The sequence below is a fragment of the Varroa jacobsoni genome, unplaced genomic scaffold (assembly GCF_002532875.2).
Source record: "Varroa jacobsoni isolate VJ856 unplaced genomic scaffold, vjacob_1.0 contig02604, whole genome shotgun sequence".
Classification (NCBI taxonomy): Eukaryota; Metazoa; Arthropoda; class Arachnida; order Mesostigmata; family Varroidae; genus Varroa; species Varroa jacobsoni.
In genome coordinates this window covers 14,783-42,423 of record NW_019214853.1, presented here as the reverse complement: position 1 = coordinate 42,423, position 27,641 = coordinate 14,783, and the positions used below count along the sequence as shown (strand labels likewise).

At 42.6% G+C, this 27,641-nt stretch overlaps 2 protein-coding genes and 1 long non-coding RNA gene across 6 annotated transcripts in view; 2 read left to right on the top strand and 1 right to left on the bottom strand.

The window, feature by feature from the left end:
- Positions 1–29: 29 nt before the first annotated feature.
- Positions 30–1,430, top strand: LOC111272570 (uncharacterized). The gene is made up of 3 exons (XR_002687602.2): positions 30–144; positions 762–943; positions 1,247–1,430. It is a non-coding gene; the product is annotated as an uncharacterized LOC111272570 (long non-coding RNA).
- A 715-nt stretch (positions 1,431–2,145) lies between these two features.
- Positions 2,146–9,407, bottom strand: S2P (membrane-bound transcription factor site-2 protease). Of its 3 annotated transcripts, none has more exons than XM_022854096.2 (11): positions 8,608–9,407; positions 8,401–8,474; positions 7,375–7,552; positions 6,688–6,850; positions 6,331–6,533; positions 5,508–5,675; positions 4,845–5,026; positions 4,266–4,615; positions 3,578–3,713; positions 3,196–3,338; positions 2,146–3,019 (listed from the first exon to the last, which is right to left on the bottom strand). In XM_022854096.2, exons 4-11 carry the CDS (start codon positions 6,840–6,842, stop codon positions 2,800–2,802), a joined length of 1,557 nt encoding a protein of 518 aa, XP_022709831.1. In that variant the 5' UTR covers positions 6,843–6,850; positions 7,375–7,552; positions 8,401–8,474; positions 8,608–9,407; the 3' UTR covers positions 2,146–2,799. The 3 variants fall into 3 exon arrangements, with proteins under 3 accessions (XP_022709831.1, XP_022709829.1, XP_022709832.1); XM_022854094.2 differs by having other exon boundaries at positions 8,405–8,474; XM_022854097.2 differs by having other exon boundaries at positions 6,367–6,533; positions 8,405–8,474; positions 8,608–9,406.
- A 356-nt stretch (positions 9,408–9,763) lies between these two features.
- LOC111272567 (uncharacterized) overlaps positions 9,764–27,641 on the top strand; it is a 32,161-nt gene continuing 14,283 nt past the window's right edge. For both annotated transcript variants that reach the window (XM_022854093.2, XM_022854091.2), the window contains exons 1-2: positions 9,764–10,971; positions 26,889–26,976. The gene's annotated coding sequence lies outside the window, so the exon portion shown is untranslated. The remainder of the gene's footprint in view (positions 10,972–26,888; positions 26,977–27,641) is intronic.

Genomic DNA, 27,641 nt, shown 5'->3' with positions numbered 1-27,641 from the left:
TTTGAATGACAGGTAGTGCTCTTTTAATCACTTGCGGCCGTGTACAATGTACTCACATAACGTGCTACGTAGGTTAAAAAGGGTAAAAGAAAGAATTTTGTAATCTTTAGAGCGACGTCCTATGCTATGTGGGATCGGGCTACTGTGAGTATCCGGTATCGTAACTAAGCAATTTTCTTGTAAAACAATGCAATCATAACTTGTAATGTAAACTTATTTATTGAGGATCAACAACAATCGTGTTTTTCCTTCAGTGAAAAGTCAGGGATAAGTCACGACAATATTTATCCGAAAGTCCAAGTGGCACCACGCTGAATCGTTAACACCATATTTGAATAATGAAAATATATCCAGCCCCGAACTACAACAACATACACAATTATCAATAAAGAAACGACCTATATATATAGTTCGCCTAGTTCGCGGGCAAGATAACACACCAATTTTGGCAAACATAGCATTTTTGGCTGATTCAACGAAATTATTAACTAGGTCTAGCCTTTGTCAAGCCAAAACACTTCGCGGATGAATTTAATTAAAAAATCTAGGTTAAATAAGTTATTTAGTATGGTGATAGAGCATTATTAAGAGGCTTTAAAGAGCGTGCATTCCGTTTTAGAATTGTTTACGAAATGGCGTTGTGTATCATAGCTACATCTAACGTTAGCAAGTTCATTCAGCAGCGTTGCCATGCATGCAGTTAGGAAGCGGTTAATTAAAAAACTACAGGAGAAAAGTCATCATAGAAAATTATTTTTCAGAAGACACCGTGGCAGATCGAGTAAATAGCCTTTGAGATATCAATAAAGACCATAGAGGAGGCCAAAAGCAGCTCCAGCGCAAAAGCGGGTGATGTAGCTATAGATACCACAAAGAGCCAGATCTCAGGAGTGGGAGTGAGGGAAATCACACTGCGAGAGTGATAAAAAAATAAATCGAAAAGGTGAGTCTTATGCTGACTTTTGATAATTTTTCTTAAAAAGTTCCCTACTAAAGTCGGTTATAGTTATTATTTGATAGTTCGTTGAAATATCGCGGGTGTCCTTAAATTTAAATTAAGGAATAAATCTGTCTACTTTAAACGAGGCCGAAAAGATATTAGTCTGACGAAATGAATGTATGTGCCAGTGGGCGGGCAATTACATGCCTTGTTTGTTGGAAGATTTCAAATCGAACAGCAGTAAGTTAGCTTTGAAACCTGCTTTCATGGACATGCTTAATGCAAGAACTGGTTCTTTGGTAATAGGTAAGAAGTTAAGAAGAAGGCAAAGGAACGTTGGGAAAAGAGCACTAAGAAATGCGGTCGTGGCGAGCCCGGTGGAATTGCCGTACACGAACCCACTTTTACGAATGAAGATGTAAGTAATTTCGCTATTTCATTATAGCCTTGGAAAGACATGCCATTAGATTTCATAGTACTTCGTCGATAAGCTTTTTTGTACGGCCGCGAAAATTGATGACGAGGCGTTACAGCGATGTAATGTAAGCCCCGATTAATGTCTGATTGATATTTTTTTAATGCCTTGTAGCATGCATCTTTACGTTGTTGATTGGTTTTCTTTTTCTCAACTTGCCTAGAGTACGCCTAGAGCGACACAGCCGCGCCAAAAAAGTTCCAGGTGGGCCACTTACAATAAATAAAATTCGCAGTAATATAAATATTATACAGAGTGCCGCGGAACCCACATCTTTAAACTCGTATATTGCTAACCAGTCAACAGAAAAGCGTACTGAAATATCAATTGTAACTAAACGGAAATTTTTTTTTAACTTCTCTATGCTAACTTTTAGAGGTAAAAATAGTCCATACCTTACATCAAGCTCGTTAAAGAATTAAAGGATTTATAGACTGCATCAAGAACAGAGACCAAGTGTCAGAAGAAAAGGAAGCCTCTAAATGACATTTTCACGAAACGACAGAGGCGCTTTTCAAATTTTCTTTTCTATATACGACACCTGCCCCAGTAAACCAGTTACAGTAATCCAACAAATGATATATTTTACCCGACTACGCTTGCACTAGCCTCCTGTTCACCGTATGGGTACATATAAAACACAAGTATGGCTTTTTTAACTAGGCTAAGATATTACTAAAAGGCAAAAATATTACTTCATGGTTCTGCGGGGTGCTTCAATGAAAACGAATTATATCCAACCTGTAGAAAAGTTTTTCGACTGCATTAATCATTTTATTTTTTATGTTCATTTTTTTGTAATTACTATAGCAGATTTCTATTTTACAGAAATTATTCAAGTTCGTTCGTCACTTTCCTTCTGGGTATATTCAGCTACAAAAACCTCATTCCATAAATCACAACATTCATATATATATAAATATATCTACATATATATTAAATGTATATACACGTAGGGACTATTTGCATACAAAAATAGGCGAAAGATAAACAACAAAGTGTTTAAATAGATCAACGTCTGGCCATGCTCCGTATAAAAACCTCCGCTTGCTTATCAAAAAGCGCACATATTTTAAACTACACCAACAAGAGTACTTCTACGCTATAGAAACAGCCATTTCTGTTAATCATATATTGAGTACGTGGCACACACCATATATTCTCCAAGTTCTTATACAAGGTACTATCGTATGTGATGGTTTAACCAGTTTTGCATATCGATACCTGAAGTCGCAATATAATGAATATAAGTGTATTTTATCGGTAAACCCCATTATACTGGTACTGAGCACTGGCTGAACATACAGTACGTCTGGTTTTGAAACATCAGCTTTCTTAATTTAGATATAAACTTCAGATCGGTTCGCGTTGAAGTGTACATCTATTACATAAAATAGAAGAGCTTTTTTAGGCCGAGTGTAACGGTGAGACCTATTAATGTAGTCCCCGTAAATGTGAGTACATTATAAGCATGTCGATTTAACGACGGATTACTTCGACCCAAGATAAGCTCAATTAATACCATCACGATCCAATGACCGTCAAGAGTATGACACGGCATCGCGTTCAAGATGGCGAGCGCCCCAGAGAACGAAACTAAGTACCTGGAAATGAGATTCGAATATGACTTGCAAAAGCTAGTAAAATTAATTTGTCCTAGTGGTTTCATACTTACGGCGTAACATATAAGCAAAATCAGAGATACGTTGGATCCGTTGAAAGGCAAAATTATTCGAGCAATATAAGATGTTTGTGAAAATTCTCTACAGTATAGTCTTACCTGAGCAGAGTTTCCCAATAGTAAATTGTCTGGGATGAAGCTAGTGAAAGACCTGCTCGCGGTACATACTGAATGACACGCACTGCCTTCCAGAGTTCCTCGGGCGGCCCCACAAATAGCATATCCTGACGAACGTTTGCGCGCTAAACATAGTTCAGTGGAGCAAGTATTAAGAGAAATAATACACCATTTACTGTAGATAGTACATTTGAATGAAATCAAATATGAATCAGATATCGCTCTACCATATCATATAATCCGGCCTTCACATTCAAAATGTATCTATACAGGTTATAATTATCAGAAGAGTAGCAACAACAGATATAAGATATAGTTAAGCATTTTGGTTCACCATAGAAAGACTGCTTTGAAGGTTCGTTACCTTTATGATGAGTAGCCGATGTGAAGGGTGAGCTAGAATCGGTGTGGCGCAAACTTCTGAACCTTCAGCACAACTCGAAGAATTTCTGCAGGGCACACTCAGTTTTTGTAGACTGCGTCGGACCGGTAGGCACTCCCTAGATGAAAGTACATGCAAAAAAAAAATTATTTAGTACGACAGATATTATCCCACAAGAACTGCATGTTTACTCCGACAGAAATGAAAAAAATCGCTAGACTTTTCATAAATGTATAGTTACGACAGGTACCTAGCTAGATCTGCACCATTAATCTTTTATATAATATTCACGTTTGTGGGGAATCATGTGTATCTCTTGATAACCACACAAAATAACAAAATAGAATTCAATTTTTACTGAGATCCTTTAGGTTTCCAATATTTTCATTTCGTCGACGTATTCTACTTACAAATCAGCATATCGTAGTCAGGGACACAGAAACGGTTAGTTGGATTACTACGAAAAAAACATGCACAAATAACCGCGCATACTTTGTTAAGTTCAAAATCAATAACTTATTAGAATTTAAACAATGATACTAAATTAACTGACGCAGAATTCAGGGCATACTTCGAAAAAAAAAAAAATGATCAAAACAAACAGAGTTTTTTATAGTTAATAATCTGTTTTTTATCTGTAACTGTCAAATAAAATCATATGTATATTCACCTTTGGGCATTTAGTTCAGGCTGAAGTGAAAAACATAAATCTGTTGATGATTCAACTCCGGGTGAGCAACACGATCTCTTTGAACCCTTTTGATCACCAACGCTGAAGTTCGTCGCGGTTACAGCTGCGCCAAGCACAAAATTTCGAGGTAAACAACCGCCCTCTAAACGAGACGCGACGTACTGTCCGAGACAAGATTCCCAATCAGTGGTACTACGGACTTCACAGTGGTTAATAGCGGTCACTTCGTCTCCAGGCCAAAGACCTCCAGGTCCCGCTGCACCTTCGCTGATAGATCCATCTACTGAGACGACCGCAACACCTGGCCGGAACACCGGCGACAATAACACCTAATTCATAACAGGAATTAAAACAGTCACGCTACTTGTGACTAACCCTATCTGTTCCTAGGTTGCAGCTTATCTATATTTAGGATTATTGCATGGATGAAACTAAAAAAAAAAAAAAAAGTAGCAAACAGAAAGAGGCTTTATTATTTAGAGGCTTGAGACGCCGATGGTTCGTAAAAGCCTTTGAAATAGCTGCCTGTGATAAATCACGTTTACATGTTAATCGTACCGGATTTGAGGCTAAGAGTGCCCAGGCAACAGCGGCAATAACAAGGTTGTGCCATACTCCTCCGCACAAAATTCTTAGGCGACGCCATGGTGGAAGCGCTGTCAGTGGGTCCACTGGCAAATCAACATACGCTCCGGGAAATACCACCACGACAAACGCACCTACACCATTAATCCGGACGCCTAAACGAGAAAATGAGTAAGAATTTTTCGTTGATAAGGAAATGCATTGCTCCGAAGAAAAATTTATCTGGTCTAACACATATTTATTTTTTTTTTTTGCATTTATCTATTAGATGAGTCTAGTGGTTGACAATAATCATGAATGATGACGATTCAAGAAACACTACGATAATGATCTAAGCCAGTAAAAAGTGCGAACGTATGATATTCAGTGGTTTAGCAAGACGTGAGCACGCGGCAAAATGCCCCGCGTACTGTGTAGACATGATCCGATCGAAAACTTTTAGTATATTTTTGTTCGATACATAAACGGCTTCTGCTGAGAAGACTATTAATATATCTACAGGCTAAATGTGTTTCCTCTTATTTACACTCTAGATTCGCTATATAAAGCCCATTTAAGTAGATTCAGAGAGTCAAGATGATAGACACCTGAAAATAAGGACGAACAAATATAAGACGAAAGTAAGAAAAAATCTACCTTCTTTGGAAGCGGCTAGAGCATGGCCGAATTCGTGCAAAACGCTGCATATAATTAAAGTTGCTATATAAAATGGAAGATCAGAGAACGGTAAATTTATTCCGGGCAGTGCAGGAGTGAGATCCATTGACGAAGAGCTCCCCGATGATCCGGAGGAGGCGTCAGATGCTAAAATAACCAAATGAATTTCCTATATTAATTATCTTAAATCACAAGCTTACTGGTCGCAAATTAATGTTTGTCTTACAAAAATGCACTTACTTCATGAATAGACCAATCGAAAATGACATAGCAATGTATCGATGAAAATAGCCTAAGGTTTGAGCATATAGGGTTTGTTTTTAGAGAAGGCCAGCATCTTGTATGCATGACTCCAAGGGTTGCTTTCAGCTGAATGAAAAATCCTTTTTCGTAGGAATTGAAAGTTCATAATTAAAAAGCAACATTCTTATGCCAACTTTCAGATCCTACCTATTTAGGCAAAAAATGTCACAAGCTACAGGAGATATTATAGCTATGCAAGAAAAACCCCACAAGCCAATTTTATGAACACAAAATTTCATTAGACCATTAAGCCCAACTTAACCTAAAAATCTAACGTAAAACCAAATTTCAACTGGCACCATCAAATGAAGGTTTCACGGCAAAATGATGTAAGTGGCCTAGCTTGAATTGAGAAAACAATTTATATTCATAAATAAAACTTAGCTCCATTAATGTTTGCTGCTTTAAGCAGATATTTGCCTTTCCGAATTTATCAAGGAAGCTTTAAGTTATCTATCACTCCCGTTAACCTTGATCATTTGACTAAATGAAATCTTACGGAAATCGAACTCGACGGAAAGTATCTTTGATTCACCTTCGGATACGTAGAGTATTTCCCACAATAGTGAGACAAAAGTTCGAGTTAGTAGGAAACAGGCTATCGGACAAAGTATAAGAGTTGCCACGATTCCAATATCGAACCATAGTGATTGCAGTGGTTTTCGCGAATACGGCATTCCCGCGTTAAAATACCGGTTCAGTCTAAAAAACATTACAAACACTAAGGTAATGCTCTTATTAGCACGACTACTATAAATATTCCTAACATCACTCCGCTAATTATTTCATTTGATTATTATTCTTACTTGGAATAATTTTTCCCACACTATGTGGAACGCATTTGGAAAAACCTCACCTTGTGGTATACCATTGTATGCGAAATAGCTTCACGTTGAAATTGTAGTGTCGTAGGTAGTCGAGATACGGCCTTACCATACACGACTTCAAAAGAACGTCGAGAAGATTGAAAAGTGTCCATACCGAAAGGGTTATCACAATGATCGCCAACATAGTTTTATCTGTTCGTTACAACGTAGAACGGTTCAGTGTTAAATAATGACAAAAAGATATATTTCTCGATTCGATATTTTCTTAATCGTTTAACATTCATGAAATCAAGTACCGCTCTTCGAAATTTCTTACCGAACGACACAGTAATCATTAGTAATCGTACTGCTCCACCTCATCCTGTGGAACAAAATTGTTGCCCAAACCCATTTTGAATATGCTTTTCTTTAAACACATCGAAAGTAATCTACGTTCAACATGGGGCTCTGGTCCCTAATCGTACCTGCCTACCCTGCGTCCTCAGGAACCATATCCCTGCCACAAAATTGTAAAACAAGTACCAGTTTCGCTAACTTAACTTCTTAACTTTACTTAGTTCATTGGGTTTCATGTGACGACTACACAAAACCCACTTGATTCACCCGCATTCAACGGGTTTAGACATGTTTTGCTCTTTTATTTACTCTTCACCGTAAACATCTCGTGTCAGGCGACAACTGAAGACCACTTAGTGAAGTCAGCATATATAGTGTACCTAAACTATTTCCGTTACTGTAGCAGCGCTATCCAAGATTCTTCGACTAGGTATCCGCGGGCCGTTCCACTTTAGTGCAGAGGTCAACTCATTTTTCCTCTGTCTTAGCTGCCGGACGAACATGGGCGGCTGGACGATCTACAGCTAGGTCATCGTAACGTTCGTCTTCTACCACCACCTGCAATTTCGAACAACAATAATGTAATTAAGACAATTTCATAGACGATATATAACAGGGGGCAGACGTACACCACAATCTGTCTCTTTATTTAACGCTGTTTGGAAATAGATTAAAGAGAAAAATTTTTTTTATTTCAGACATCTTTCGTTCAAGACATACGGGATAACCGAAGTAATTAAAGAAAGCCAATTTAGATGTTTCGCTTCTTATACCATGAGAGAAATGCATGCCACATACTCTCACCGTAACCTTTTTTTCAGTAGAAAAGCAAAGCAAAAATCATGTTTTTATTTATTTGTTAAATAGGACCCTTTTAATGTAAAGTTCTCTACGATTAATGAGCTACTATCTACGGTTTCAGCGTTCGTATTTACGTAAGCGTTTTTCAAAATTTATTAAGTGCGCATTCCAATTTACATTATCAACAACCTAAAACGCTTTTCCATCCTGAAAATTGTAAAATCAAAGTAAAACTGAGCCGGACTGAGTTGACTTGTTGAGAATCGCGCGGCAAAAGCGGATATACGCTGTTCGGAACGTTCTAATTAGCCGATAGTCAAATCTGAAAGCTTTAGATACAATAAATGTGAAACGCAAGTAGAACGGATCTAATCGTGCCGGTTGCATTGCCATGGAGAAACCCCTAGTCGTTAAACTAAATTGTACCGGTTCTTTTCTTAAGCTGCAGCATAGACACTCAGGGTTGCCAAGTTTAACAACGATTTAGTTGTAACGGGTCTAACCACGTACTCTCAGAAAGCCACTTTGTCAATACCACGCCTGTGTTCGACTAAAATAATATGTACCATTAGGAGACATTTCGATCTAGAAGCGTGATGACATACTCACAAAATGACGAGCACAGTTTATATAAAGTGCGCGACGTTGTCATTCGATTCTCGCACCACCACGAAGCATCCTGGAGAAAAAGTGGATACCGGATTCATTGTTTTATAGGCGACGGAAACAGAAAAAATTTCTAGGACCACGATCATTCTCCCTAGATATCGTTCCTTAGATGAGTTACGGTTTTGTCACTAACTACAGCTTACCTTTAATCATCACCACTGTTCTTATTATAATCTGACAGCGCACTAGGGGCATATGGTGGTGAGATACAGTGGCGCATAACTGGCCTTCGGCAGCAGCTGCAATTCTATAAACAGTATTTTCTAGAGGAAGATGAACACGGTACTGTTGTTGCTGCTGCTGCTGCTGCTGTTGTTGTTGCTGTTGCTGTTGTTGTTGTTGTTGTTGTTGTTGATCCTGCACAAAGCGGCATCAGCTGATCGAAGGTAGAACGCCATTCGTCTGGCGTTAAACTTCGGAGTTTTTTTACCGTCGTAATGGTCTATTATTATCTAGAATGTTTTCTTATTAAAGGACTAACGTAGATATTATGCTCCTTGTTATTGCTGAGAATGATTTTAGTTAGAAACATCAGCAGTTGGGCTGTTGGTCACTTCCGTACAATGTGTTTGCACATTCTGAGAGAAGAAATCATCTAGAACACAGCTTTCGCTTCAGGACGTTGATAGGAAAAAGGTAAGGAAACCGCTGTTCCCGCAACTTGGATCGGTGACTGAGTCAACCAGTCCTGAAATCGAACACCCGTTACCGCTGCCTCGACAATTTTACTGTGTCAACCTGCATGAAATCACGTTCTTGCAGCAACAGCGCAAACACTCCCTAAAGGCACGTCACCTACTTTACGAAACTTCGTGTGATCTTGCTACTTCCGGCGGATTAGCAGAAAATTCTCTAAACTCCTCTCTTTTCGCCGGCGGCAACACGACGTCACCGTATAGAGCTACATAACAACTGCTGAACATGTGCAGCTTTAGGATGAGTCCAAACAGGTCGTACTTGGTCGGCCATCACGATGTTTGGATGGCACAACCGGTCAATGAGATACACTTAGTGTGTGCACCCAACAACGTCTGCTAGCGAGCGTCGTTGGACCCGGCGAGGCCCGACTGTCAGCGAGTTTCCGGAGAGGGTCGACCGAGAGGCAGAATGCTCAGAGCGACCACAATGCGTACAACTTGAAGGGGCCTTGACCATGACCTGGACAACGAGTTACCTTTACAAGGATGTTGACACTTTTGCCTGAATGAAAGTAAAGTTTAGCATCCGATTAATAACTAAGAGCCGATCAAGCCAAACGGCACCCGTTGCAGCGCTCACGCCCTCGACGTACCCCTTTTCCACTGAGTTTCCATTCGTCAAGTAGGTGCTGTAAAAATCTGTTTACAAGTAGAACATTTCAGCAAAGCACGCTACCCATCAAGCGTGGCCTATTTCTTAACTAATCTCTATAAGTTATTCTCGTGTAAAATCATGACATTTCACCGAGTGCACAAAATGCCGGCCGCTTAAAGCGCTTGGCCCGGGCCGGGGCCCACTTTGACGTTAAACTTGTCTGCACCGTGCCAGGGCCGTCTGTGTTTATATCGCTGTCCGGCTGAAGTCGGCATCGGCTCAACTGACTGACTCTAGTTGCGAGCCGCTGCCGCTGCAGCTGCTCCTGGCTGGCTGGCTGTTGGCTGAGTAGCGTGTAGAGAGGTCTGTGTGTCTGCCTCGGCGATCAGCTCCTGTGGTCGTCGCCGCGTTACAGAAGTAGTGGTGCCATACACGTTTCGTTTGACGTCAAATTCAGCCGAACGGCAGAGTTCTAGCTGGTTGTGCACGTGCGTGCTCATGTTACTGCTGCTTAGAGATACTTATAGCATTATAGATTTAATAGTGTGAAGATTGCGTGTATGAGTCCGCGGCGGAGAAGAAGAAGAAGACGACGACGACGACGACACCGACGTGGTGGTGTGCTACCGGGGGTGTGCTTGTATTAGATTCAATTGACCTGGGTCGAGAAGAGATGAGTGCGTGTTGTGCAGTGCATATCTATCAGTAGGATACGACTACGCCGCAGGAGAGAGAAATCGGTTAGCTACCACGGCTTTTGCAATTGCTGCTATAACTAAACCATACCGGCAGTACAAGAGAAGCTACTGCTGCGGCAGTATCTATAATTTCCACCACTGTGTTTAACTGTGTGTGTGTATGTGTGTACAGGTAGCCTATATTGGCTTTATTAGCTCGTCCACTGTCAGCTAGGATTAAATCACAAAAAAAAACCATTAACACTACCGAACAAAAGCAAACATTTACTGCGAAAAGTATTCAACTCCTTTTTAAAGACAAACCAAGAAGGACGAACAAACTGGCCAGTCAATCGACCGACCGACCGACCGACCGACAGATACTCAATAGTGAGCGACTGGGGTCCATCGTATCGAAGGAAAATATCCGTGCGATCCAGAGATCGGTAGCCTTGTTGAGCTCTGTACAACAGATTTTCTGTGTGTGCCCCTTCCTGTCTATCGTTATCAGCGTCGCTTCCTCACGTTCACCAAAAGGTACGTAATAATCAAATCAATGAGAAAATGAATGAAATGCGTATTGAACATTTTCGACGTGAGTTTATTACGCTCGTTAACTGCGACCTCACTGTACATGAAAGAAAAGCCAGTTTTTTTGGCGAACACTGATGAGCTGTGAGGGATGAGAAGTGCGGGTGAACAGTTGGTCGTTGCCTGGAAGACGACTGCGACAGGACGGCACGACGTTGCGGGATGTTTGTGTGTCTCCCTACTCTCATTGTGAGTGCTTTCTTATGCGCATTATAGTGGCGTTACTGATAGGGCCGCGATGCCCCGCTAGAAGACGTAGTGGATAGAGCGCTGCTAACTGTCGTCGCTGCCGCCGCCGCCTTCATTGTCGCAGGGATTTCCTCTATCGTGACCGCCTGTGGCCCGCTCTCGATTCTCTTAGCTCCCGTTGAAAAAAAAGACCAAATAGAAGAAACGCGGGGTCCATAGTCAACTATTTTATTCTTTTCTCGGAGCTGCTGCTGCGGGGCCCGTCGCCAGTAATACGAACGGACGGAACGACTGACCGAACAATCGTCGTGCATATCTCGTCGGCAACCTTGAACCGGGATTGCAACGTCTATCTGTCGTTTACTTCGTCGTCGCTATCGACGTCCTGATCATGACCTCGTCCATATCGATTAGATTCGCTTCGCGACTGACAATTATTATCATCGTATGGGCTTGGTTAGTTAGCCAGCCACTAAAGAAACGAATTCTTGTTATTTACCTAAAGGTTGTCGTTGAAGTACACTCAATTACCGCCCAGTGCCATGTTTGCCCCTTGTGGCTGCTTGCCTGTGTGTCTTAGATTTCGAGTACATCAATCGACGTATTCGTTAGCTATTGTTGTTGTCCTCGTCGTCGTCCTACTATTCATTCATACTATTGTTCTTAGTTAATATTTCTAGATGAGTTTGTGCCATCCGGCAATCGCCGCGGCCGCCGCCGCCGCCGCCGTCGTCGGCGCCGCCGCCGCCGCCGCCGCTAGTGACGACGACCACGAGGAGAGGTAATCGACATCAGCTGCAGCAGCACGATGATCATCGCCGCCGCAGTCGTCATCATTGGCGATGTTGTTTGTCTACGATCGTCGCCACCAGTCGAGAATGCCTGTGTGTGTGACTGACTGGTTGGCTGAGCAAGTGTACTATTGTTTGTGGCATTTATTAGAGTATACTAGCGCGCTAGTGGCCTGACCCTGCGAACTGTATCTCCTATTATTGCCTTTGTTGGTGGTATGGGGCTATGCGGCTGTAGCAGTAGTTATGTTGGTATAGTGGCAGCTAGCGGCAGGCAGTTGTTTCTCTGACCGTCGATGATATGGGTATTTGCGTTTGCGTATACGTGAGTGCCGTCGACGTCATCATCACCATCACGACCACCATCATCGGCCTCTCAATGACCGGACGTCGCTCTATGGCTTTAGGCTCTCCTGTCGACTGATGAGCGGGTGCGCTGCTACCGCCGCTACTGCTGTTGTTGATTTGCAGTGCATTGAACCCTGTGGGGAGAGAAAGAGCAAGCGAGCGGACAAGTGAGTTAGCGCATCGGCACCGACGATGGTGACTGGCTGGCGGGCAAGCAGGCGATGCCAGCTGCCGACTGACTGGTAGTTAGCACAGCTGACTGCTGTACCGACGATACAACACTGCAGCAGCAGCACGGCACGATCGAGACTGACCGAGTAGCAGCAGCGCCAAGGCAGCCAGGGAACAACAGTCAGCGGCGTTGGTCCTTCGTCGGTCGTTGGTCCTTGGCTGGCGGTCGCTCGTCCAGTCAATCTTTCGGTCGGGGTCGGTCGGCCGAACAGCTCAAGAGTTGAATTGCGGCGACGGCGCTCGCGGCATTGGCATAGTAGTAACAGCAGTGTTCTGCGCTGCTGCGATGGACGCATGACCAGGGGACGACAGCAGTTGCCGAGTCTGCCCGGATCGGCAGGGACACAACAGGGCTGCCCGCGCTGTGATGGAGGGAAACGAGTGCGGGACCGCGGCCGTGCGCCGAGACTATTCGCTCGGCTCTGGCATTAGGCTTAGCGCCTATCGTGTTCTTGTGCCGCCGCTTGCTTTGGCTGTTTAACTAGCTGGGTCTGAGGCTCTATGATCTGTGCGCCATGCGCTATGCTCTGTGTTGGGTCTCGGCCTAACCGGGCCGACTCTCGCTCATTCCTGCTCCCTACGCCGCTATCTTCGCCACCGCCGCTATCTTGTTTTGCTGTTGCTGTCAGCCTATGCTGCTGACTGGGTTCGTCCGGTTGTGATCCCGCACGGCCGACAATGACGAGTCGGCTGAGAGCTCGACAGCCGTTAGTCGCGCTGGTTCAACGGTGCGCCCGACGTCCTCACGGTTTCGCGTCCGGCGCTCGTTTAGTAGCGGCTACAGCGTCATGGGCTTCTGGTAATGGCAATCAGAATAGTAGTTATAGTAATAAGAGGCAGAAAATTGCGATATTCTGTTCGGTAATGTTGCCGCATGTTTGAACAGGTACAGATGGCAAACATCAGAAAGTGCATTATGTGCGATGGACCGCACTGACTGATATCGAAAACCATTGACTGGATCGAGAAGCTATTCAGCGCGACGATCCATTGTTAGAATATGCATTCATTTTTCAAAGTCCATCGTAACGAAAGCACACGTGTGGATATGTGGAAGATAGAAACAACGAGACCGAACCTTCATCTAGAACAAAACGTTAAGGGATATACATGATAGAATAAAGCTTGAAGGACAGCAAAGAAGAGAACAAGAGCGAAGTAAAACTGAGGTGTGCTTTCCAATGCCGCCATGTTATATTTTCAACGAAATTAATGCATCTTAAAGATTTTGGAAAATTATTCAGTGTAATCTAGGAGGACTAGCGGCGACCTTAGGATTCCAGGCGTTTCTCAGAATACTGGGGTGCATTTTTATTTGGTAAAGGCTGCTCTGCGACAGGCTTCTCAAATCCAACTGATTTCTTTGTGTATAGGTATTCTGCTCAAATATTCAACAATGTTATTTTTAGTGCTGAACTATAATAAGCAGCAAAACAAAAGGACCTTCGTACAAAGAGCTGACCACTTGTGTCAAGAACGTATATTCCGGACGCAAAGGTGCGCCTAAGTTGATTTCAACCTGTACCGTGTTGAAGTACTGCGGTCATCACTAAAATTTATTAAGTGTAATTTAAAAATAGCGTACGAGCAATTGTTTGTGGTCGCTGATAATTCGTACTGTGGGTGGATAATTTTAGTTTTCGTCGACGTCGGTCTCAGTTGCTTTTATCGCTGCCATTGATCGGACAGTGGTTTGAGGCGGTCATCCTTTTTCTTTGATATTGTGAAAATATTAAACCATGGCAAATAGACGCTACGTTATGGTCTGTTTTTGCAGCCCGCGCAGTTCTCCCTTCAGTTAAAGCGGCTAAGAAATATCGAATTGGCGGGAAAGACACAGAGGCTGATCGCTTTGATTACAATCGCCAAAATCCAACCTATTCCTGTTTGGAGGCACACCACAGTTGTCAGCCACCCTATGGACGTATGTGATACCGGTAGAGAAATCGTTTGCGCTCATAACCGATTCCAACACGCTTTTTACATACTTCCTGTAGATGCTGCTATTAATGTTTGCTTCGTTTTCAGTCCTTAACTAGAAGGAACTAACTTCACAGTTTGACCTCCAAAACAGACCTAAGTATATTTATATACTCAGGTCTGTTTTGGACTATAACTAGCTCTGGGACGCGTCTGTGACCCACGTGAGCCTCAAGCATCTGTAAGATAAACAAGTTCGCAGCGCCTTTATGATTTTAGGCTCGAAGTCTGAGAAGCTCGACTCTATATTACATATATTAACCAGAAGTGCTGCATCATTTTAAAATTGAATAGTAATAATAATTTTAGAAAGGGCTCTGAAATTACATGCGTAGAAAAATTAGTGAAACAGTAGCTATTCGTGAGACTATATTCGTGTATTTTCAATGCTCTGAGCTGAATGACTGTATTTAAAATGCGACCTGTTGTAAAGGGATCGAGACCAATTCCAGTCGTTATTTACAGTAAGCCGTTAAACTCTCTCCGCTAAAATCCGGTTTAAAATACTATTTATTATTTTCAACTAAGGAAAAGCGCAATATTTTCTTTACAATCGATGTAGCCTGTTTCTTAGAGGCGTACATATTCTCTTGGAGTGAGTGTACATATAATTTCGGTACATACTTCGGAGTACCGCAAAGGCGTCAGCTGTGTGCATCATTCCACTTTATTTCGCTTCGTTCGTTTCCAATTGCGGTAAATAAGTATCCGATTTTTTGGCTAAATTAAGCCAAATAGGAGAAATTTTTTTTTTTTTTTCCACTGAGAAAGGATTTTTTCCACTGCGCTAGGTCCATGACTAGCAATACCGCATGAAAAACAAAAATTTTTCGGCAAAGCCTAGCTGAGTATTAGATAAGTTGGCGGGTGAATCATGTGCAGCGCGGTATTTTTCAATAAGCAAATAGGCCGCTAGATATTTACACTACGTAAGTCTGATACTAAAGAAAGTCAAAGTGAGACTAGTGGTTTTATCAGATTTTTTTTTTCTGACTATTCAAGTAGAAGCAGCCTGTGTAAACAACCTCATTGAAGTGGTCAAAAGATGTACGCGAAGCCCACTGTTACGAACAATGGATGTTACAAGTTTTTAATTTGCTTATGTTTCTATTGCATCAGTGCCGTTTCCGCAATCCTGGCCGCAGTTACAGTTAACTGGCAGAGTACTATATTTTTACTTCGAGTTTTCAACAACGATCCTCAATCGCTTCAAAGGGATCAAATGAACCCGATGCCAAAATAAGTCTAAAACGGTGTGTCTTTCCTACGCTAGCGGACGAAATTCGGACGAAACCTATAATAATGAGCTTTGCAGATGACCTGAACTACAATTTAAATTATTAATATTGGAGAGCAATTGCTACTTGGAAACTTCGTCCTCACGCTGCAGATCTTCGTTGCTTAATTGATCTTGCTCTTCCCACACGTGTCGTACACTTTTCGTTTACTTCTAAGCGTTGATATCGAAAGACTCATTCGCATTTAAAGCAAACTTTAGATTTGCACATGCGTCACTAGATATAATTGAGATAAAGGACTACAGAAGGCATCGCTGACATATTAAAAACACGTGCCATACGAGCGAAACACGTATCAGAAACGCTGCTATAGCCAGGCCAGCCGCAAAAATATACTGCACGTGGAATGTGTCAAGGCGCAATTTTCGTGTCAACGTCCTAATATCAATTATGAAATCTTCAGCTGACATTGACGAAACTATACTTTTATACTGGTGTGTCCTTCCGATAGTGGCCAGTCCTTCTTATGAAGTTACCTCTTTTGTTATGAATGGTTTCGTCCCCGTCAAAATCAGTGATAACAAAAAGGCCCGCCTTGCAGATGCGCCATCCTATACGCTCATTCTTTACAGGCTATTTGAATGCTCTGTTTGTAATAGATCACCGTAGCCTGTACGTCGACATGTTAAGGCGTTGCTTGATCATTGTCTGTTCGGGTTTTCGGTGTGTCGCGTTACCTGTCTCTGTTTACATGTTGAGCGGCAACTGTAGCAATGCTAGTGCCCATGCGCTCCTTTTCGCCCTGCTAAACTGTTGTTCCTGAATTTACGTTGACCGCTTGCTTCTGTAACCCACAATCGCTCTAATGACGGCGCTTCGCAGCCGCGTTATTTCCCGATAATTTCTATTATACAGCTTTGGCTGCTGCTATTAGCACTATACAATGACGTGACGGACGAAAGGGATAAGCGAGCCACAAAAGCAACGACGAAGAGGTCGTTGACGACGAATGGGACGGATTAACAGACTGACGGATGGAGCAAACAACGCACGGACGCGGATAAGGAACACAATGAAAAACGACTCGCGGACACACGTACGGCTTCTGGTACCGCCGTTCGCTAGTGGCGACGCCGACAACAACTATAACAATGGCAGCTGCAGCAGAAATAGTACTAAAAGAGGGAGAGGGAAGGCCACAGAGATCGAATCCTGCGATTCCGCCTGCCGCAGCGGCATTTAGCTCGTATAGGCAGAAACACGCAAACGAATTCCTATGTGCAATGTATCGAACGTCAGGCAGACAACGGACGAACGGGCAGACACCCACACAGACGTTGGCTAAACGGGAGACCGCCAGGCGACCCTTAACAACGACAACATAACCACCGCTGCGGACGCCGCTGTTGTCAGCACAGGCTCGGCGGCAATAGCCAGCCATCTAGTCGTTGTACCGACGGCGAGCCGATTTCATTGGAACGGAAAGACGCGTGAACGAACGAATGAAAACTGCGTTGTGCTACTGTGCACTAGAGCTGCGAGAGGGTCAGTGCACCGAAAGAGGCTACGTCGAGCGAGCGACGGCCTTTTGCTTTTCTCATGATAGTAACGATGACGTTAGAACTGCTGCTTCTGCTGTCGCTGCCCGAGCATGAACCATACAGAGAAAGCGAACGAAACGACTGGATCGATAGAAAAAACGGGAAACACCAGACATTGAAGTGATATAGCTGCTGCCAGTAGCTGTGTTAAGGGGTAACCATAGCAGAGCGAATACTTCAGCAACGCTCCTATGACTACGAGACATTTCATCGCAGCGTATGGGGTTGCCAGCAGCAGGTAACGCGGCACGCAGTCACGTCATGGTAACGCTACCGCCTCCGCCAACGGCGAATTTCTGAAGACACGTCTGTTGCTGTCACAAGCAACTGTTGACTGGAATGGTGTTACCGACCGGTCGATCCAACGTTCGTCTGCAAGGGCTCATGGCGCTACTGCAAAAGCAACGACACAAGGTGCTGCTGCTTGCTTGCATCAATGGCAGCAGGTAACGTCGGCCAGCCGTCGCGCCTGGCCTTTTCGCTCGTACTACGAATGCTGCTGCTTGTCCTATCATATTCAGTGAATCAGCGGCAGTTACAGCCCACAGTCGTTGTACAGCTGCTATAGAAAGGTCTACTGCAGACATTGTTGCCACGAGCCTCGTCATTGCGTTGGCATTGGTAACAGCTTGAGGTCGATGCCTGCTGCGCTGTCACGTCGCAAATCATGTAGTCGAGTCGACCTGGGAACGGCGTTACCATTACGAACAGCTATCATCTGATAGCAAAACGAAGCAGTTGTTAAGATTTTGCAGTGTCGGTCCAGAAATTTTTCTATAATCCTATAAGTGAAGGTATTGTAAAAGAAAAGGACGAGAGGGGAAGGTCTAAATGCCTAAAGTACCTAAAATACCTTGTATGAGGTTCCTGAGAGCACCAGTTTCTAACATGCGTCTAAGAATGTATGTTCATGCATTATATTCGACAAAACGTAATAAGTGGTTCAATTTGAAAAGAAATGGTGTTGAGGTTTGCTATTGGGTTTTGTCAGGCAGCATTATACCTTGTCGCTGCAAGAGTAAACCGTTCGACGATACACTGAATCATCAAACTTGTAGGGAAACTTTCTTAATCCTCTATACACAGTGAATCGCACGATAACTTCAAATTTTCCAGAGGCCTTCCCGAAAATTTTTGTGTTTTTCGAAAAGAATCATTAGAAGGGTAGCTCACCAGAGGGTAGATAAAAAAAAAAAAGCTACATTTTTTGGAGGCGAAGTAGGACCCGCTACGGAATCCTACAGTGTTACAGACTGGCGAATTTTACAAAGTTTAACAGCTTTATTAAACCAAGCAAATGCATACATCACTTGATCCTTTCTCATCAGCAGGGCTGTCCTTACCTGCAGGGCCGCCAAAATCCTGGGACATCCCAAAGCCAGCGTAAGTCATACTCAAGAGTTTATTAAGGTGACCCTTGCTTTCCCTACTTGCATTTGAGTACAAGGATTTTAGAAAGGGAAGATTTTTTCGAAATAATGTAATTGACAGCCAAACGTTACAGTATAGTCTCATTTACAATGTGGAAAACGTTTGCCATACGTAAGCGTCTAGTACCCAATGTTCTTCTTCGTTCATATGTCCGTTTCGTTACGCCTTCCGTGCACAGAGCTACCTATATAGGCACACAAACACATACCGGCAAAGTCACATGCCCACTCACACAGACGTAAACTTACAGCAGGCACCAAATAGTGCATCTTTTCGTTATGGTAGAGATTACTTGTCCCTCTTTCATGCTTCTCGGTGCTGTTTTTTATTGTCGTTATCGCTGCTCCTGCTGCTACAAGTACTGTTAACTTTGGCAGACGCAAAGCCCGTTTTCTTTTTGTTCCAAATAGGAGCAATAGGAAGAAAAGAAGAAAAAAAATGCCGGCACCGTGCGCCCTGTTAGTCATTTCCAATAGCACACACATGGTCAAGTCCGTGTCCGTGCCATGTAAAGATCAGATATTTCGTCGACATGCCTACTAGCAGAGAGAGACAAACCCCCGTCACCGTACAACAGAGACGACCCTCAATCGTCCCGTTGAAGAAAAAATGCCTGTGTTACCATCATCATTATCGTCAGCGTCATAATCATCACGGCGATGTTCGCCAATAATCAACTTGAGGACACACTGCTGCTGAATGCCTAATCGAATACCCATCTGTTTTCCATACAGCCAAGTTTATTTTCCTCATTTTCTACTACTAATATTAAAGCACATCTCAAACGTTTTCCAACATCCACTTAGTGATGCCTGGCCCCTTGGCTCTTCGAGGGCAGGCTGGAGACGATTGCCTTTCTCGCTGCCAGGTGGTAAGACGATAAATGATGGTAATTTTTACTCGAAGTTGACTCGAACGTTTCGTAGTCTCAGGCAGCGATTAGGGGCCGCCACTGTTCTACTGCAACTATAAAACATCGCATATTGATACAGTGGCATGGACTACAACGACTACCCGCCAGTCGGGGCAGAAGGGGACGCTTCTGCTCAAAACTGATTGGGTTGCTGCGATTGCTGTTGCTGATGACGAATCGAACTGTTCTTGGGTCGTCAGCCTTATCGTCCATCACAGTAGATCAGGGAACGATTGTAAGCTGAAAGAGTAGGCACCTATATGCAAGCGTCTAAGTGTGCCTAGTTGAGCCATACGATACGGTGTCTCACATTTTATGACAAAATTGTCAAGGTCTAAGGGCCCGTCGAACAGTTGCCAACTGATTTATAAAGGCTGGTTACAATCAGTTCGAAGTCACTTCAATTCCTCGAGGCCAAGTGCGGTCAAATGGTTCATCGACAACAACAAGGCTAAATAGACAAAAAAAACATACATATTCGAGAATCAGATATATTGTACGTCAACTAACGTTTAGCTTTGTTTGATAGGCAAATGGCGGCACGAGCGAAGAGCTTACGTTTGGGGTCGAATGCTGATCAAGCAATGTGGTTGATTCCTGCACAGATTCCATCATTTACCTAAAATGTGCATCGAAAGGCGCCGATTTCTAACCGAAACGTGTATTTCTTACATAGTAGAGCATCTTGAAATTCCGTTGGTTACAATGCTTGCGTTGAAGCACAAATGTATGCTTCAAAAACGAATGTAGTTGCAATGGCTACTTACGTCGGTGTTTTAACCAGAAATGTGTGCGTTTCTGCCTCTAGGACTAGAATCTAAAATAATAATATCTAAAAAAAATAATAATAAACGAATGTGTTGTATTTCCGTCCATATATTGCCACAGTTTCCCAAAGTCAGTAGGTTTACATAGTATGCATATTAGCGATGTGAAAGTTGCAATAACGTTGTAGAGAAAGCCCTTTACATACTAAATGTTTACGCTACTCTAAGAACAATCCTTTTATTTACAAACGTCTGGTTCTAAGCCAAAATGTAAAAGCTCAAGTAGACCTCTTTTTGCAATGTCTAACGTAACAAACGAACTCTATACTCCTATCTTTTATCATTGTTTCTTTCTTATTTACGATTCTCGAAAGTACCGCACTTTTCTATTTTGCAAAAAGTAAACACATTTGCAGGAATGTTTATCTCGAACCATAACGAAGATAGATATTCTAACTAGATAAGGTTAGTATATATATATATATATATATATATATTAATGTGCTACTTTATATTTTATATGCGTTCAAATAATTTGTGCGGCTTTTACCCTGCTGTTTGCGGAACTCATTTCCCTGCCGGAACAGTATATCGAGAATTTAGGACCTAAGGTCCATTTTACCCTAAATTTAGAAAATGGACGCCTCGATTTACAAATGAATATTCGTACCACTGATCGATGTTTTAAAAACGAATCTCCCATGTGTAAAAATACAAAAACTACCCTAAACCAAATTGGCCGCGCTGGTAGACAAGACTGTCGAGAATGTCATTTCTCGCAGAAAGGAAATTAGACAGACGCGTATCTCCTGTGCGCTAAGGCTCGATGCCGTAAACAAGCCTTATTACAAGCGTAGCTCTGAAAAGTTTAGCTGTTCAGACATGTTGCTAGGCATAACTGTTTTCGATTTATCTGCAAACGTCAATTCGTTTGAAAATAAAGACAAGAAGCAGGACACAAATGAAATCTTTTAGAAACTCATTGAAAAGCACTAGTTACGGAGCACTGAGTCGCAGTGTTGAACTGCCAGTTGTGTAAATCACTGTCGACAACAAAGACCGTTTGCGTTTTGCTTGCCGTTACTTGCGTCAGACGGCTCCAGCCGCGTGGTCCCGTAACCTTCCAGCGCCACATGCATACATTGAGCTGATCGAGATTACCATGTAGTGCGCAACGTATTTTAAGTCGTGCTCCGTCTCTCGCTTACGGGAGCTCGGTAAACACGGCAAAATCTCGATAACGATCATGATCAGTAGTTACGACCTGTTCGTCGAATGTTGAATCTAACTTTGTTTTAACGTCTCGCCGCGTGTTGCTCACTCGTTGTCTCTGCTCGTTCCCGATACTGTTATCTCCTCGAAGTTCCACAATGGCCGCAGCCATCGTAGGCCCAACAACAGTAGCCGTTTAGGCTGCGGCCTGTTGTTGCTGTGGTCACTCTATTGGCCAACAATAGCAAAAACCCTTGCCGTAAACCATGCTCATGCCTCTTCTGTCAAATGCACGCGAACGACAAGAACAGCAACAATAGTAACAACATCGATTACTGTCTTTGCGACGCAACAGAAATTGTCCGATACGGATCGCCATCTAGCGACGAAGTTGCTCGCCGAAAGGTGAAACGCGGCGCCTGTCAGTTTCTAGAGAAGCTTTACCGATAACAGGCCGGCCGCAGACCTGTTGGTGGATTTACTTGTCCGTTGTTTACGAACGCTCGCTGGTGGCAACACGCCCCCACGCTGTCGGTCATAACACAGCACAGACCGACTAGATACCTAACTACTCAACCAACATGTACCGGCTGGGAGCGTCTGTTTGCATGTATCTGATACATTGCGATCATTAAGAAAGCAAGCAATATAACGCCGCGTACAATAACCAATACCAAACACATAGAGGTGAGGCAGAACGAAATAGAAGTATGTATGGGTGAAAGCTGCTGCCTTCAGCCACCCATCCAACTGACCAGCCACAAAAGATCAGCATTATATTTTAGATCTCACTGTTTAGGCCGCCGCAGCCGCGAACGAGCAGAGTGTTGTCGAAGTTACTTTTGCTGTTATTCTTCTGGAGCTGATCTGGTACGCTGGTAGGGGGCAACTTTTTGGTACGATTTTTTCTGGGTAGAGGCTTCCCCCGTTACTGTGTCATCCGCAATCATTGTGAGAGTAAGATGGAGGAAAATGACAACTAAAGGTATAGCAGCGCCAGCATCAGTGCGTACCAGTTTTTTTTCTGATTTCGTTTGAAGGGGGAAGAACGACTATTTCGATCAGATCGGGCTACTGGAACAGTAGAATACTAGCACGTGTTGTTTTTTTGAAAGCGAAAGCCTTCTCATATTCATTGGTTAAACGCCGACGCGCGGAACGAATCGTGAAATGTTAATATTCAGAAAAGTCTGCTGTGCTGATATTTAATAGTGTAGAATGGGACTATAATAAACGACACAATGGTGTATGACGGCGTAGGCATTCTTCGTCACAAATGCACAGGCCGTCAGAAAGGATACCCGCGCGTTAGGATTTCCTTTATTTTGCTAATAACAATTATGTCTATTCGTCATAGATTATCTAGATCAATTTGAGCTATATATATCCGTTGCTTAGTATGGACTCATTATAAACAGACGTAGGAAAACATTATTTGTTACACCCATATAGGCTGATGTTCTGTTGAAAACAAGCATGACGACATGGACATTATTTTTTGTGATTCGATGCGAGGGGCGACGTATGCCTCGAACAGCGCAAACAAAATAGGAATTATGCTTAATGCCTGTCTGCTCTTAGGTGAGGTGTCTTAGGTGAGTTTTGCGGATAAACAGTACTTCTGCCAAATGACTCATAATCAGATCGCGTCTCAAATATTGTTTTTGGTTCACGTAGTGATTATTGTGGGAGCAAACAGCAGTGGATGAGTTCTTTTTTGTTTCCTTTTGATTTTGCGGCAAGTAGGCCTTTTTCTGCCAAAAGGCATGAGGGACATTTTTTTCTCGTTGAAAATATACACATCGTAGCTAGACGGTTTCGCCTACTTATGACGAAATTAAATAGTCCGGAGTATATTGCAATGACACTATTGTTGAAACACTGCTACAAACAACAGGTAAATGTCAAAAAAAAAGAGACTGTATAAGTAGATTTCTCGAATACCCTTTTCTGGGAGTCCTTTCCGTGTAGCCATCGTTCTTCTAAGTCGTTTGTCTTCTCAAAGTGTTGTAGTTTTAGGCTTGGTGCGAAAAACATAGCACAAATATTCAGCGATCATAGATCTGAAATACATTTTCATTTTTTCCTGTCTAGCCTTTAACTTGTCCATCTTTGTTTAGGTCTCCATAATCTGTTTAGTAATTGTTTGATTGCTTTGGTAGTCAGCTTTAACTAATCAGCTTTTCGGTACGGAAAGTCCTGTCCGAGTTTCTCTGACCGTATGTAGTTAGCGGTAGATCGTCCAACTTAAGTTGAAATCGCCCCCGTACGCCCATCTAATCGTGAATCTACATCGCGCGTAGCGCAGCCGCATAACTTCGAAATTCGTAATCTTCAATGTATTGCTCTCACTAAAATGGCTGACGGTAACGCTTCAGTCGACAGGTGACTTTCTTTATAATGTTCTCCGCGTCATCGCTATGAATCTCTCTCTGTACGCTTGCTTTGACGGCAGTCAGCATAGGCATAGCGTGGACGTGCTCGCTCCACGGCAACGGCCGCAATAAGCTATAATGGAACACGCGAGTACGCCAACGATGAAAACGGTAATAACGACTGCGATGATGAAAGTGATGATTGTAAGGTTTATGGTGCTGTTGATGGCGCGTATGGTGATATTATTCGTGGGCAAAGCTACGCGCGTATCACGAGGGTGAAAGAAAAAGAGCAACCGTGGCCACAGCGACAGGTTTTCGCTTCGAGAAGCGCAAACAGCAGCGGTGGCGACACGTTAACAAGGCCAGCGTGAACAGCGACACTAGATCGATGTTGCCGCCGCTGTCTGTTGCGTCTAACCGATCGGCAGAACGAAAAGAAATATTCGAAGAGATGACCGGCTAGCTGAGTGCATGCTTTGGCATTGGCCACCGATATCGTCATTGCAGTTTCGTTGCGTAGAGCCTTGATTGCCAGAGTTAGTTGGGTCTATTGCAGTAGGCTGCTACTGCCGCTGCTGTTGCCGCAGAGCTGCCAGCAGCGGCCAATGCCTCCTTCGTTTGACGGATGCGGAGAAGGCCTTGAGACCTGTGAACGCAACAAACACAAGTCGACGACCTATTATTTACGAACGCAAAGGCGGTGCCAAGAAACGAAAGCGGCAGCAGCAGCAGCAATCGCAACGACAGAGAACGATTCTCCTAATGCGTGTAGTGACGCTCGCGTTTAATAGATTTCGGTGAACGCGATTTGGGTAAATAGGCGTACATTAAATCTAATACTGGCAATGTAGTTGACGACATTGTTCCGCCAAAGAGTAGTCCGTAAACCGAGCAACTGTTAGCCTTTAAGGCTCTATTAATTAGGAAAAATTGTTACAGGCGATACAAAAACAAGCATCGTTTGACAACGATTATCTTTGCTTGGACTCATACTATTAGTATGGTATGACTACGATATGAAATGGTCTTTTCGTTGTGCTGCGCCTTGGATACACGTGTTGCTGTTACCTATAAAAAAAAAACACTCGGTCATACTCCACCGCCGACAAGAAGCCGACAAAACGGTGCGATATAACAGTAGAGACATAGAATATAAAGATCCACGCTTCGTCCACTTTTTCCCGAGTCAGTTATTCCATCGTTTTTTTTTTTTTTTCGGTCAGACCTTAAATATTCACAAAAATTGCCATGGTGCACATATGTGCTTCATCATGTCCTGTCTTATGGTCAATACTACTGATTATCTCGCTCTTTTTTCTAAGTTAGCATTTATAGTTTGCCATTTTTGTGCCTAATTTTATTGGACAGCCGATTGCTAGCGTTGGGTTGAAGCTCAGTGATGCTTAACTGTTGGCAGAAATGTGAACGGGAACGCTTTTTGAACTATATAAAATGATTCTAAAAGATTGGAATTATTCCAATCGGAAATTCACTATTCTAATGGATAATAAGTGCCGCAGAGCATCAAAGGGAAAAACAATGTAATTAAGATATCTGGTGCCGTCTAGTGCCTAGACGAGTGTAAAATAAGCAAAGGGAATATGCAGTACGTCCTTTTTTCTTTGCCTGCAAGTTAGTGAAATAGTATGTTTTAGAAAACCAAGATTCGCCAGCATTTATTTATAAATGGGGAAATATTTGATGCATGCCTAGACCCACATCGACTAAGAACCTGGGGCTGGCGGGAGATTCAGGGCCTAATTCACTGTTGGAATTCTGTCTACTACGACTCTTTTGCAAACGTACCGAATGGGTGAAAAGATTCTAGAAAATAGTATCCACCTACCGAAAGTGAGTAGAAGGCGAACATAGAAACTCTGCCCCAAACGTGGACAAATGAACGAATTCTGCCACCTGGAAAATAAGTCTGGTGCCACTGTTAATATATGATGAGTATATGAAACAATGTCTTTTATGCTTATTATCAAAAAATGCTCTATTTTACTGGCGTGCTAGGTGAGAATAACGAGTTCACCTTGATTAGAGGCATCACCTTCCTACGTGCTTGTATTTTATTGTCTAGAATGATTTGCGCGATAAAACCGTTTACTAATTCCGCAATGAATTACTTCAATAATATACGTGGGAAAGAGTATAGATGTTTCTCTTTCTAAAAGACTATAATGTGTACCCCGCACATTTTTAATGCGTACCGGTATTTTTTCCTCGATTCTTTTCGGCGACGAACTAGCTTTAAATATCTTTCTCGTATATTCGAATGCAAGTAGCGTTTCTCTTATTATTACGGAAACCATTAACTAACAATCAAATCTCGGCGTTGCCAAAAATTACTAGCTAGAAAATTCAGGAATATACGAAATTAATAAACTGAGGAAAGTATAGAATAATCATTATTCTCGAGGTTAATATCTACTTGTATGATTACCACACCGTTTCATAAGTTTACTGGAGAAATCCCGGATAGGGCCAATAAGACCCACCCCGATTAGAACTCTAACAGAGACAAGTCGTTGATGCTATAAGATTAATTCTTAAACTGAAAGAGCTAAAAGAAAACATAGAAAACGAAATATGATCATCCCTCTGATCCTCCGAAGTTTTTCTATTGTGTTTTCGATCGATTCCCATCTAAGCTGCAAGAAAAGCACAGTTCAAGCCACTCTAACCAAAAAAAAATTTGACCTAACAAATGACCTGGAAAGGGCCTGCAATTAAACAACAATACTAAAGTGGTCAACGTTTTGTGTAATGACGTTTTTTTAGGTTAGTGGAGGGGACGCCAGTTGGCCGCAATGACATCGGGCTGACGGGCTGACACGCACGGTAGAGGTTCCCACTGTAACTTCTCCCGGTAAGAAAATTCCTATTTTCATTGTATTTTATTTCGTCGCTAAAATGTTTGTTATTATATATTTCTTACATGTTTTACATTTCGCGGTTACAAGGGAGCGATGCGTAACCCATCGACGTCTTTATCAGTCACATAAAAACGCTGTTCTCCAACCTTTGGAGTGAATTAAGGATTATTTTTGAAACGCTCTTGAAAATATAAGAAAGAGAGAAAGAAAAAGGAAAAGCATCCATGGTCATGTGTTGCATATTCATTTTCACGCTTGAGGTATCTTTTCACTTTTTCCTTTTGGTAATCGAATCAGCGTTCTTAAATCCCTTCCCTCCAGAAAAAATCTGCCGATTCATCGCTTCAAAGAATTAGAGTTTCGATAACAATGGGCTCAGGAATGACTTATGCACTGTGATATAGCACTTTTATCGCACTAAACCGTTTGGAGTTGTAACGGTTCTCAATATTGCTAGTTCAGCTATCTACTACTGATGATACCGAATCGATTAAGGAGCTTAATAATAAATAGAATCAGTATTAATTATTTCTAAAGTTTCAATGTGGGTCAGCTGACAACATTTCGGGTATTTTTGTATAAACTAAAAAATGCATCCATCATCCCACAACAAAAGGAAAGTTAGGTTTCGGCATTATGTTACTTCATTAACGTGCCA